Source organism: Anolis sagrei, chromosome 5 (genome assembly GCF_037176765.1).
Source record: "Anolis sagrei isolate rAnoSag1 chromosome 5, rAnoSag1.mat, whole genome shotgun sequence".
NCBI lineage: Eukaryota > Metazoa > Chordata > Lepidosauria > Squamata > Dactyloidae > Anolis > Anolis sagrei.
Window position 1 is genome coordinate 6,805,285 of NC_090025.1, and position 14,441 is coordinate 6,819,725.

Consider the following 14,441-nt stretch of genomic DNA (forward strand, 5'->3'; position numbering starts at 1 on the left):
AATCAAGGTGAAAGAAGAAAGCGCAAAAGCTGGGTTGCAGCTAAACGTCAAAAAAACCCAAGATTATGACAACTGGACTGATTGTAAATAGAGAGAGAAAACGTGGAGGCCATGTATTTCTAGGTGCAAAGATTACTGCAGACACAGACTGCAGCCAGGAAATCAGAAGACGCTTACTTCTTGGGAGGAGAGCAATGTCCAGTCTCGATAAAATAGTGAAGAGTAGAGACATCACACTAGGCCCATGATGGCGAACCTATGACACGTGTGTCAGCACTGACACGCGTAGCTATTTTTGATGACACACAGCCGCATGCGGCCGCATACAGAGAAGATGGGGCCGCTTCCCAAGAAGGACATTTCATCCTTGGCTCCTACACCAGCATTTTTCTATAATGCCGAGATATATGGCATTATAGAAAAAGCAGGTAACTTAAATAATTAGGTTTTGGTTTATTAAATACAGTTATATATTACAATAATATATTCTTGTTATTAAACTAGAAATATCATGAAATTATGGGTTTTTCTCAAAGTGACACCCCACTCGAGTTATGCTCTGTTTTTTGGCGAGTATTGACACACCAAACTCAAAAGGTTGCCCATCATTGCACTAGGCAATGAAGATCCGCATAGTCAAAGCAATGGTATTCCCCGTAGTCACCTATGGATGTGAGAGCTGGACCATAGGGAAGGCTGAGCGAAGGAAGAGAGACACTTTTGAGCTGTGGTGTTGGAGGAAAGTTCTGAGAGTGCCTTGGACCGCAAAAAGGTCCAACCAGTCAATACTTCAGGAAATAAAGCCCGACTGCTCACTGGAGGGAAGGAGACTAGAGACAAAGTACTTTGGCCACATCATGCTTTTGAACTGTGGTGTTGGAGGAAAGTTCTGAGAGTGCCTTGGACCCCGAGAAGATCCAACCTGGGGCAGCCTGGGGCAATCTTTTGTTGAGAGGTGATTAGATGTGCCTGATTGTTTCCTCTCTGCTGTTTTGCTGTTCTAATTTTAGAGTTTTTTAAATACTGGTAGCCAGATTTTGTTCATTTTCATGGTTTCCGCCTTTCTGTTGAAATTGTCCACATGCTTGTGGATTTCAATGGCTTCTCTGTGTAGTCTGACATGGTGGTTGTGAGAGTGGTCCAGCATTTCTGTGTTCTCAAATAATATGCTGTGTCCAGGTTGGTTCCTCAGGTGCTCTGCTATGACTGACTTCTCTGGTTGAAGTAGTCTGCAGGGTCTTTCATGTTCCTTGATTCGTGTTTGGAGAATGCTGCTGCGTTTGGTGGTCTCTCTGTAGACTTGTCCACAGCTGCATGGTACACGGTAGACTCCTGCAGAAGTGAGAGGATCCCTCTTGTCCTTTGCTGAACGTAGCATTTGTTGGATTTTCTTGGTGGGTTTGTAGAATCATAGAATCAAAGAGTTGGAAGAGACCTCCTGGGCCATCCAGTCCAACTCCATTCTGCCAAGAAGCAGGAATATTGCATTCAAATCACCCCTGACAGATGGACATCCAGCCTCTGTTTAAAAGCTTCCTAAGAAGGAGCCTCCACCACACTCCGGGGCAGAGAGTTCCACTACTGAACGGCTCTCACAGTCAGGAAGTTCTTCCTCGTGTTCAGATGGAATCTCCTTTCTTGTAGTTTGAAGCCATTGTTCCGCGTCCTAGTCTCCAGGGAAGCAGAAAACAAGCTTGCTCCCTCCTCCCTGTGGCTTCCTCTCACATATTTATACATGGCTATCATATCTCCTCTCAGCCTTCTCTTCTTCAGGCTAAATATGCCCAGCTCCTTAAGCCGCTCCTCATAGGGCTTGTTCGCCAGACCCTTGATCATTTTAGTCGCCCTCCTCTGGACACATTCCACCTTGTCAATATCTCTCTTCAATTGTGGTGCCCAGAATTGGACACAATATTCCAGGTGTGGTCTAACCAAAGTGGAATGGAGGGTAGCATTCCTTCCCTAGATCTAGACACTAGGCTCCTACTGATGCAAGCCAAAATCCCATTGGCTTTTTTTGCCGCCACATCACATTGTTGGCTCATGTAGATACTTTGTATGTTGTGTTTCCTCATCAGCTTCCCTATGCAGTCAGTGGTTCCCTTGATGTATGGCAAGAACACTTTTCCTCTTATTTTGATTGTTGCTACTCTTCGTCGCTTCCAAACTTGTGTAACTGTGACAGTGCAATCAAGAATGGATTCAAATTACAGGGGGAAAATTGCCACCTAAACATGAGGAAGAACTTCCAAATGGTAAGATTTGGTCAGTAGTGGAATATACTCTCAGAGACTGGTGGGATCTCCCTCTCTGGAGGGCTTTGATTTTGTGTTCCTGCCTGACAGGAGGGGGGTTGGATTGGGTGGCCTTTCAGCTTTAGGACTTTATTATTTTAAGCAATCTAATTTCCACATGGCTGTGTCTGGTTTGTTTGTTTGCTGGTCTATTGTACAAAGTTCATCGTGAATGAGAAATATGATGTGAGAAGCAACCTGTGGAGACAGACCAGGGGAGCCAGAATATCCCAATGATGTCCCCACTGTGTCATGTGTAATAAACACATCAAATTAAACCACACTGGCTCTTGGCACCTGTAGTGCGGCACTGCACTTTGGGCAGACTATTTCAGAGCGTGTTCTGAAGCATCTTCCCTGTTTCTCCTAGCTTATCAAATAAGCAGAAGGAAGAGGAGGAAGGGACTCGGAAAGAGATGCGTTGGGTCCTTTTGTTTCCCTGAGCTGAGGAGAGACTGGCACACCATCTCCCCACCCCTTGCAGTCATGTCACTTCAGTTTAAATCACAGATCCTGCCAAAAAAGAGAGAGAAACTCAACCTGAGCAGAGAATTTTAATAGCTTGTACACTCATGAACTCCCTAACCCTGTTTCGTATTCAGAACAAGGGCTGTCTGTTTCCATATTAATGATGAACATATGCCCAGTTCTCATGGCTTCCCGGTTCGGAAAGAAAAGGGCGCGGAGGAAAAAGTGGCAGCTTGTCAAATGATTCCCCAGAAGGAACAAGAGGAAGGCGGCAACGGCAGCAGGAGGGAGAGCAAAAAAAAAAAAGCAAAGAGGGAGACGGATAGACCGCCACGAAACATGATTCAGTAGGGAGAGTCTCCAGGTGAGACATTCCCTTGGATGGCAGGCCATATTTAATTGGGAGAGGCTCAAAGGACTCGGGCATCTGGACCCAAAAGGAGAGGCTCTCCCCAATCTAGGGAAAAGCACAGGAGAAGAAGAAATCTATTCACATTTCAGGAAATGCTGCAATTCCTCTTATTTCCTTGTACAGAACCTCCCATGGCCTGCTATGCTGTGGAGTTGGTGCTCAACAGCTTGGCTCTCTCAATGCTAAGCACAGTACAACAAAAGAAAAGAATATAGGATAGTGTTCCAAAACTATGGCGCTCCCAACATTTTGGATTTCACCTCCCAGCATTCCTTACTGTTGGCCAAACTAGATGGAGTTTCCAAGAGTTTACATTCAAAAGAGCCAGTAGACCAATCTTTGGGAGCCACCAATACAAGACCTACTTATCATAGAATCAAAGAGTTGGAAGAGACCTCATGGGCCATCCAGTCCAACCCCCTGCCAAGAAGCAGGAATATTGCATTCAAATCACCCCTGACAGATGGCCATCCAGCCTGTTTAAAAGCTTCCAAAAAAGGAGCCTCCACCATACTCCAGGGTAGAGAGTTCAACTGCTGAACGGCTCTCCCAGTCAGGAAGTTCTTCCTCGTGTTCAGATGGAATCTCCTCTCTTGTAGTTTGAAGCCATTGTTTCATTGCGTCCTAGTCTCCAAGGAAGCAGAAAACAAGCTTGCTCCCTCCTCCCTGTGGCTTCCTCTCACATATTTATACATGGCTATCATATCTCCTCTCAGCCTTCTCTTCTTCAGGATAAACATGCCCAGCTCCTTGAGCTGCTCCTCACAGGGCTTGTTCTCCAGACCCTTGATCATTTAGTTGCCCTCCTCTGGACACATTCCAGCTTGTCAATATCTCTCTTGAATTGTGGTGCCCAGAATTGGACACAACATTCCAGGTGTGGTCTAACCAAGGCAGAATAGAGCATGGGGAGCATTATTTCCCTAGATCTAGACACTATGCTCCTCTTGATGCAGGCCAAAATCCCATTGGCTTTTTTTGCCGCCACATCACATTGATGGCTCAAGTTTAACTTGTTGTCCACAAGGACTCCAAGATCTTTTTCACACGTACTACTCTGAAGCCAGGCATTGTCCCCCATTCTGTATCTTTGCATTTCGTTTTTCCTGCCAAAGTGGAGTATCTTGCATTTGTCCCTGTTGAACTTCATTTTGTTAGTTTTGGCCAATCATCTCTCTAATCTGTCAAGATCGTTTTGAATCCTGCTCCTGTCCTCTGGAGTATTGGCTCTCCCTCCCAATTTGGCGTCGTCTGCAAACTTGATGATCATGCCTTCTAGACCTTCATCTAAGTCATTAATACAGATCCTGATCAGGACCGGGCCCAGGACTGAACCCTGCGGCACTCCACTTGTCACTTCTTTCCAGGATGAAGAGGAAGCATTGGTGAGCACCCTCTGGGTTCACAAAAACTACTGAAGATAGACAGAGATTCGATAGAAATATGAAATACACCTGTACATGTATAACAGGATATTAAGTGATATAATAATTTCATTAGATACTCCTCAGCATGTGCATGTAACATTAAAATATTGATGTATCCTGAAAGCTTGGGAGTTCTCCTGGATTCATTGTTGAGCCTGGAACCCTAGGTCTCGGCGGTGGCCAGGGGAGCTTTTGCACCCATATCTTGGGAAGTCAGACTTGGCCAAGGTGGTCCATACTCTTGTTACATCAAGGCTAGACTGCCGCAATGCGCCCTATGTGGGGCTGCCATTGGTTTGTAGCCTAATCTCTGGATCAGTCAGAAAGCGGGTTTGCTCCATGACACCAGGGTCGTTTTGCCTCCTGTCACAACAGTGCTGCAAAAGAGCCCACCCCAAGGGCTGATCCCTCTCCAGCCCAAGGCAACACCCTTTTTTTGTTGTGAATCCCAGACTTGCAGAATGCTTTCCCAATTAAGTCTTCTCCCCTCCGCACTTGAAAGACTTCGCAAAGGCGGTTTTAATAGCAGCACCTACAGCTATTTCCAACCAACTGTTCTGCTATATTAAACTGTATCCTCCTTGATTACAAGGCATAAAAAATCTTCTTAAAAAGAGCTGCAACTTTTATTTAAACCAACATAACCTGAAAGATGCAAACGAGCAGCCTGGAGAAAGGAAATTAGATCAAAAACAAGGCCCTGCTGGGTTTTTCAAATGTTTACGACTTCTTTGCAGCTAGACATCTCCTACCGTTTGGCGTCCCGTCCCTCGGTCATGTGAAGTAACGCAGTGGCTGTGAATATTAATTATGGGAATGGCCCCCCAAAGGGAAGGGAGACCCCTCACCTTGACGCTCCCTCCAATGAGATCAGGGGGCTCCTCGTCCGTTTCTAAGGCAACGTTGATGGAGGCAAAGGGACGGCTGGCCATCTGCTGCATCTCTCGGAGAAGTTGCTGGGGAAGAAAGGCAAGGATGTTAATATGGTGGCACCGATGTATTATGGAAGGGTCATGGACATTTGGGTAGTTTTTATATGAACAAGAGGAAAAAGAGAGCAGGAACCAATCTCTAGACCCATGAAGAACATAATACAGGACAAATAAAGGTATTGGATCCTATCCCATCTTGGTAGTTCAAGAGGCTCAGGCCTCACCACAACTGGAATGAAGGGCCACCAAGGCAATCACGTCTGGTGGGGACGAGGGACAGGGCCTTCTCGGTGGTGGCCCCTCGGCTCTGGAACTCTCTCCCATTAGAGATTAGAACTGCCCCTTCTCTCCTGAGCTTTAGAAAGTTGGTGAAAACCTGGCTCTGGAATCTGGCATTTGATGAGTGAGTCAATAACTCTTGACCACACGGACGGATGGTGATGAACTGGGATTTCATTCTGACGACTTGGCCTTATGTAATTATATGATTGTATTTTAATGTGTTTTAAAATTAGTGTATTATGGGATGGGATGTTTTAAACTATTGTGTATGAATCCTCTGTTGTAAACCGGCCTGAGTCCCTCGTCGGAGGTGAGAAGACCGGTATATAAAAGTTCAAAATAAATAAGGAACACCAAGGTCTGCAGGCAAACTAGCAAACCGAAATGTACATACAATATAAATAAAAATGTAATGTTCGTTTGTGGGATTAACAGAACTCAAAAACCACTGGACGAATTGACACCAAATTTGGACACAAGACACCTAACAGCCCAATGTATGTCCTTCACTCAAAAAATTGATTTTGTCATCTGGGAGTTGTAGTTGCTAGGATTTATAGTTTACCTACAAACAAAAAGCATTCTGAATCCCACCAACGATGGAATTGAACCAAACTTGGCACACAGTTCTCCCATGACCAACAGAAAATACTGGAAGGGTGTCCTTTGGTTTTGGAGTTGTAGTTCACCTACATCCAGAGAGCACTGTGGACATGGAAATCTCTGAAGGGTACTGCTCTGAAGGAAATTGAACATAGCCATAATGTTCATCTTGAAGCACTGCAACAACCCCAGTCCGCTGAACTCCTACACCTACTACAATCAAAGAGCATTCTGAACTCCACCGTCACAAGAATTGGGCCAAACTTCCCACACAGAACCCCCATGACCAACAGAAAATAGTATGTTTTCTGATGGTCTTTGGCGACCCCTCTGACACCTCCTTGTGACCCCCCCCTCCCAGGTCCTGACCGCCAGGTTGAGAAACGCTGTTATAGTCCAATCGACTTTATCAAAAACACAGTCTGAACACTGGAAAGGCTGTCAATGCGGTGCATTGTGACACTTTGAAGGCTTCTTGAAAGAAACCTGTTTTAACAGCTTCTCTGAATACCAATAAGGCTAAACATTTTCAAATTGGCTGCTGAGACCCCCTGTTTCCAGCTTCCAAGAGTTTGGGGCAGGGAGGGAGGTAACGCAGCCAGGCACACCTCCGTCCTGCTGAGACTAAGCTGCCGGTGAATTTAGATTCCTCTCCCTTCCCTACCTGCTTTCGTCTTGTATGTTATGCCTTATTTTGGCTGTAAGCCTGAAGGAAGGGACTGTTAAACTGTCGAGTTGCAACATGGATAGAAGACCGCCAACAGATACCAGCTGCTTCGGGGTTTATTTCAAAAGGAAGGACTGGCAAAACCACCTCTGAGCCTTCCATATCTAAGAAAACCCTATGAAATCATGGAAACACCAAAAATGGAAAGGCGACTTGCAGAAACAAATAAACACAAGGTGCTTTTAAGAGTCTTTTTTGACCTAAATACTATAAATGCTTCAAATCCATCAATCAGAACGGAACTTCGAGAGAACTGGAGCTGAAAGGCAAACATGTCTCCAGTTTCGTTGGTTGCATCTCACTGAGCCAGTTCTTCCTGGCTGGTTTTCTAAAACAGACACAAAAACTGCCACCCACACATCCCAGCACGCCCCTTCCCTGATCGCAGCAATCTCTGGAGATCACTGTCTATACGTTCTTAATTGGAAGGGATAAAAAGGAACTCCAGAAGCAGGAAACACAGTGGGACTTGGTAGGTTCCCATCAGAAGCCAGAAAGTGGCTGAGAGCCACATCCAGCCCAAGCTGTGCATTCCCACAGGTTACAGCTTCTTGCCATTGTACATCATTTCACAGCAACATGCCCAGCTCCTTAAGCCACTCCTCATAGGTCTTGTTCTCCAGACCCTTGATCATTTTAGTCGCCCCCCTCTGGACACATTCCAGATTGTCAATATCTCTCTTCAATTGTGGTGCCCAGAATGGGACACAATATTCCAGGTGTGGTCTAACCAAGGCGGAATAGAGCATGGGGAGCATTACTTCCCTAGATCTAGACACTATGCTTCTATTGATGTAGGCCAAAATCCCGTTGGCTTTTTTTGCCGCCACATCACATTGTTGGCTCATGTTTAACTTGTTGTCCACAAGGACTCCAAGATCTTTTTCACAACGATATTGGATTTACTTGAACATAGAAAAGGAGACTTGGAAGCCAAAGAGATTGCTGAGCAACCTGTTGTGAACCCAAGATCAAGATTTTCGAGTTGTTTGGATTCAAAAATTTGAAAACAGCAACAAGGCTGTCATTTCTTCTCTACAGAGCTTACGGTGCCATTGAGAGAAAGCAACCTGAAAGAGAACCACTTTGCAGAAAGGAGGATCTGACGGAGACACCCTGGAATCCTTCAAAACGAAGAGACAGGCACTATATCCAGGCAATCCTCGGATAACTACACACCTCCGGCATAACTGCCCAAACAAGCATCTGTTCTGAATTTAACAAGCGCCATGCCTTTGTGAAAAGTAAAGCAACATTAAAGCTGTTTTGTTTTATAAAAATGATGGCGGTGGTTATGTTTGTGGTTAAGAAAAAGCAAGGAGGAGACAGCAGTCCTGTTTCTGGAGCTGCTTTAGCAATCCATTTCCGACCGCAATGACCATGTCAGGCTGACTGCCCTACATTTTAGAAAAGCAGAACTGGAGAGAAGAAGAACAGAGGCAGGCGGGCAAAGCTATCAGATGACGGGTTCGGCCCTTTGTTCCTTTTCATCCCATTTCAGCATTTTAACATTGATTTTCAACCCTTCTCTTTCTTCTCTGTCTTTTGAGGTTTAATTTGAATTTTACAGATTTTTTTTAAAGCATGCTTTTTGAATTTTTCAGGCACTTAAGGAGCAAGAAGCACAATGCGGATTAAGTATCCCTTATTTGCAATGTTTGGGATGAGAAGTGTTTGGGATTTCAGATATTTTTCCGAATTTTGAATGACTGTGTACGTCTGTATACAGGCCTTCAACATTTGGGGGAAAAACTGCCTAGTCCCTGAGTTACAAGTATCAGACTTACAAATGACTCATAAAAAACTCTAAAATTACAACAGCAAAACAGCAGAGAGGAAACAACCAGGCACATCTTAACACCTCTCAACATAAGATTCCCCCAGGCTCAGCCAGGTCTTCAAATGCTAATGAAGGTGATCAGTTGAAACATTCACACCTAGCTCCAGCAGAGAAGAGCTCTTTGCCCCACCCCAGTCATTCCACAGATATATAAACCCATTTTCCTAGTTCCAACAGACCTCACTACCTCTGAGGATGCTTGCCATAGATGCAGGCGAAACGTCAGGAGAGAATGCCTCTAGACCATGGCCATATAGCCCGAAAAAACCCACAAGAACAAAATGATTCATAGTTAAGAACTCATAGGGCAGTGGTTCTCAACCTACATAATACCGCGACCCCTTAATACTGTTCCTGATGTTGTGGTGACCCCCAACCATAACATTTTTGTTGTTACTTCATAACTGTAATTTCCCTACTGTTATGAATCATTAAGTAAATATCAGATATGCAGGATGGATTTTCATTCACTGGACCAAATTTGGCACAAATACCCGATATGCCCAAATTTGAATACTGGTGGGGATGGGGGAGACTAATGTTGTCATTTGGGAATTGTAGTTGCTGGGGTTTATAGTTCACAATCAAAAAGCATTCTGAACTCCACCAAGGATGGAATTGAACCAGACTTGGCACACAGAACTCCCATGACAAACAGAAAATGCTAGAATGGTTTGGTGGGCATGAGTTTTGGAGTTGTAGTTCACCTACATCCAGAGAGCACTGTGGATTCAAACAATGATCGATCTGGATCAAATTTGACACGAACACTCAATATGTCCAAATGTTAACTCTGATGGAGTTTGGGGAAAATAGACCTTGACATTTTGGAGTTGTAGTTGCTGGGATTTATAGTTCACCTACAATCAAAGAGCATTCTGAACCTCACCAACAATAGAATTGGGCCCAAACTTCCCACACAGAACCCCCATGACCAACACAAAATATTGTATATTCTGACTGTCTTTGGCGACCTCTCTGACACCCCTTTGCGACCCCCCCCCCCAGGGGTCCCGACCCACAGGTTGAGAAACACTGTCGTAGGGGTTGAGACAACAGGAAGGGAGAGAAATCTACCCCTTGGAAGGGAAGGGGGAAAAGGTATCTCCACTGAAGCTTTATCAATACTTGTTTCCATGAGAAGCCATTTTTTTTCCAAAATCCCATTTTTCCAGGGACAGAAAGTGAGGTGAAGTCTTCTGAACAGAGGCTCAGATAGCAAAAAAAAATCCCACAGTGATGTTAACTCTTCCCTATGCTATCCGAAGCATACACACACACACACAAATAGAGAGAGAGGAGTTATACTTTATAATGCATCTGTTCTGACTTACATACACATTCAACTTAAGAAGTAAAACATTAAAATTAGTGTATTGTCGAAGGCTTTCATGGCTGGAATCACTTAGTTCTTGTGGGTTTTTTCGGGCTATATGGCCATGTTCTAGAGGCATTTCTCCTGACGTTTCGCCTGCATCTATGGCAAGCATCCTCAGAGGTGAGGTCTCCTCAGAGACTTCACCTCTGAGGATGCTTGCCATAGATGCAGGCGAAACGTCAGGAGAAATGCCTCTAGAACATGGCCATATAGCCCGAAAAAACCCACAAGAACTGAGCATTAAAATTAGATTAAAAACCATTTAAAATCGTGCAAATGGAATTAGTTGGCCATGTCTAAGTCCGAGTTCTACAATCAACAATCTGAAGCCTGTCCATAGTCCATTTTCCATAGCATTGTCATCATTTTATTGTCAGCCTGCTATCCGAATGCCTGGTCCAATAGCCACGTCCTCAACTTTTTCCTAAAGGAAAGGAGGGAAGCTGTTGACCTAATTTAGCTGAGGAGCGAGTTCCACAGGTGAGGGGCCACCACCGAGAAGGCCCTGTCTCTTGTCCCCACCAAGCGCATTTGCGACGACGGTGGGATCAAGAACAGGGCCTCCCCGGAAGATCGTAAGTTTTGAGGTGGGACGTAGGGGGAGATACGTTCGGACAAGTTAGTTGGGCCAGAACTGTATAGGGCAGGGGTCCTCAAACTAAGGCACGGGGGCCGAATATGGACCTCCAAGGTCATTTACCCAGCCTTTGCTCAGGATCAACCTAAGTCTGAAATGACTTGAAAGCACACAACAACAACAACAACAACAATCCTATCTCATCAGCCAAAAGCAGGCCCACGCTTCCCATTGAAATACTATATGTGTTAAAATTGTTTGTTAAAACTCGTTAAAATTGTTCATTTTAATTATTTTTTAATTATTGTATTGTTTTTAAGTGTTTTTTGCAATGCAAATAAGATATGTACAGTGTGCATAGGAGTTAATTCATTTTTTTTTCAAATTATAATCTGGCCCTCCAACAATTTGAGGGACTGTGACCTGGCCCTCTGTTTAAGTTTGAAGACCCCTGGTATAGGGCTTTATAGGTCAAGCAGTTTGAATTGTATGAGGGGTATTTTTAAAGTAAGGTCCGTTTTGTTGTAGACACTAGTAGTTCACGCGCATACCGCAACGAGCGTGTGCGTCGTGTACCGGCATGCCTCGGGAAGAACTGTGCTCAGTTTCCACTCTGCAGCTCACCTGTACGGTTCTGTTCTGTTCTTTAAAAATGTTTAAGACTATCAACTCATCCTCCGCATGTGAGGTTCGCTCAATGATACTGTTTTTGTCAGCAAGGAACCCGCCTGCTGCAGAAATTCATCGACAGATTTGTGAAGTGTACGGTGATACTGTTATGAGTGAAAGCAAAGTGCGTAAGTGGGTACGACAATTCAAAGATGGCCGTGACAACGTCCATGATGAGGACCACTCCGGTCGCCCTTCTTTGATTACAGATGGCAGTGAACTCTTGGTTATCGGAGCAAGCGGCAAGTTTTTATGAAGAGGGTATTTTAAAATTGTTTCAGAGGTATGATAAGTGTTTGAACAAACTTGGCAACTATGTCGAAAAATAGAGTGAAGTATGTACTTTCTGAAAATAAATTTACTTTTTTGAAATAAACTTTCGTTGTGTAAATATGTTCAAACGGACCTTACTTAAAAAATACCCCTCGTAATTTCATCTTGGAGATGAGACCCCAATCCAAACATGACATTCATTTAGGTTTCACACAGACATAACCTGAAGGTCATTTTATACAATATTTTAAATTATTTTTGTGCATGAAACAAAGTTGGCACGAACTGAAATATCAGAAAGCAAATGTTACTATTTCAGACACCCATGTGGACAATTCTGCATTATAGAGTATTTCAGATTTAGGAATTCTAGATATGGGATATTAAAACTGTACAAAAATTGAATATAAATGCTTCCCCCCCCCTTTTTTTTTATAAAAAAAAATCAGTTTCAGCCCATTATTTAGTGATTGGGAGGTTAATGAGTCTCCTCTCATCCACCAGTTTCAGGTCGAATGCACCATACCAGCAAGTTATAATGAAACAGCAGCAGGACGGAGCAAAACACAGCATTAGCTATGTAAGGTCAGCAGGTTTCCTAAATCCATCAGAATCAGGCACGCCACAAATACAGACAGCTATATGTTTTGAGATTAAGGAAAGCCATAAATAACTCTGGAGACGGTCAACCCTTGCTTCGAGGTTCAGAAAAAAAAGAATCCAATCAATTGATTTGCAGCGCCACGTGCAGAAGTGTGTAGTACGGTGTATTATCACCAGAAAGAGGTGGCAAACTATGGGCTGTACTTAAGAATTTTCTTTCTTATTTTTCCCAAATTCAATGGCTTCTACATTCTAGCCATCCTACTTGTTCCATTTACATATTGAATTTGCCCTAACATATAAGGCCCTCATTCAAAGTTTACCAAATCCTCAGCACTCTTCCCATCAACATGTCTTTGGCCAAGTTTAAGGTGATAGCAGCTGGTAAACTAGGTTCTTGTGGGTTTTTTGAGGCTATAGGGCCATGTTCTAGAGGCATTTCTCCTGACGTTTCGCCTGCATCTATGGCAAGCATCCTCAGAGGTAGTGAGGTTGGAACTGACCTCACTACCTCTGAGGATGCTTGCCATAGATGCAGGCGAAACGTCAGGAGAAATGCCTCTAGAACATGGCCCTATAGCCCGAAAAAAACCCACAAGAACCTAGTGATTCCAGCCATGAAAACCTTCGACAATACAGCTGGTAAACTCTTAGAATCATGGACTCATAGAATCATAGAATTGGAAGAGACCTGGTGGGCCATCCAGTCCAACCCCATTCTGCCAAGAACCAGGAATATTGCATTCAAAGCACCCCTGACAGATGGCCATCCAGCCTCTGTTTAAAAGCTTCCAAAGAAGGAGCCTCTACCACACTCCAGGGAAGAGAGTTCCACTGCTAAACAGCTCTCACAGTCAGGAAATTATTCCTAATGTTCAGATGGAATCTCCTTTCTTGTAGTTTGAAGCCATTGTTCCACGTCCTAGTCTCCAGGGCAGCAGAAAACAAGATCGCTCCCTCCTCTCTATGACTTCCTCTCACATATTTATACATGGCAATCATGTCTCCTCTCTGCCTTCTCTTCTTCAGGCTAAACATGCCCAGCACTTGAAGCCGCTCCTCATAGGTATTGTTCTCCAGACCCTTTATCATTTTAGTCGCCCTCCTCTGGACACATTCCAGCTTAGAGTCAACATCTCTCTTCAATGGCGGTGCCCAGAATTGGACACAATATTCCAGGTGTGGTCTGACCAAGGCAGAATAGAGCATGGGGAGCATGACTTCCCTGGATCTAGACACTAGACTCCTATTGATGCAGGCCAACATCCCATTGGCTTTTTTGCCGCAGCACCAGATTGTTGGCTCATGTTTAACCTGTTGTCCACAAGGACCCCAAGATCTTTTTCACATGTACTGCTCAAGCCATGCGTCCTTCATTCTGTATCTTTGCATTTCATATTTTCTGCCTAAGTGGAGTATCTTGCATTTGTCACTGTTGAACTTCATTTTGTTAGTTTTGGCCCGTCATTTCTCTAATCTGTCAAGATTATTTTGAATCCTGCTCCTGTCTTCTAGAGTATTGGCTCTCCCTCCCAATTGGGCCCCGTCTGTAAACTTGATGATCATGCCTTCTAAACCTTTATCTAAGTCATTAATAAAGATGTTGAACAGGACCAGTCCCAGGACAGAACCCTGCGGCACTCTGCTCGTCACTTCTTTCCAGGATGAAGAGGAAGAACCATTGGTGAGCTCCTTCTGGGTTCGTCCGCTTAATCAATTGCAGATCCACCTTGTGCAAATCTAGTTTCTATTTTGTACCATACTCCCGATTTTTGTCACACAGCTGGTACACTCCAGTTTAAGTCCAATGTCTAGTACCAAGATTTGTGTTGATGGTGATATTTATTTATATCCTGCTTTATCTCTCTAAAAAGAGATTCAAAGTATTTAGAATCATAGAATCCTAGAGTTGGAAGAGATCTTGTGGGCCATCCAGTCCAACCCCATTCTGCCAAG

General features: G+C 44.1%; 1 protein-coding gene across 1 annotated transcript in view; it reads right to left on the reverse strand.

Annotated features, from left to right (window-relative positions):
* The window catches only part of ATRN (attractin), a 332,072-nt gene that overhangs the window by 19,330 nt on the left and 298,301 nt on the right, over positions 1–14,441 (reverse strand). The window contains exon 27 of the mRNA XM_060779447.2: positions 5,450–5,557. Coding sequence (XP_060635430.2) covers positions 5,450–5,557 — 108 coding nt within the window. The remainder of the gene's footprint in view (positions 1–5,449; positions 5,558–14,441) is intronic.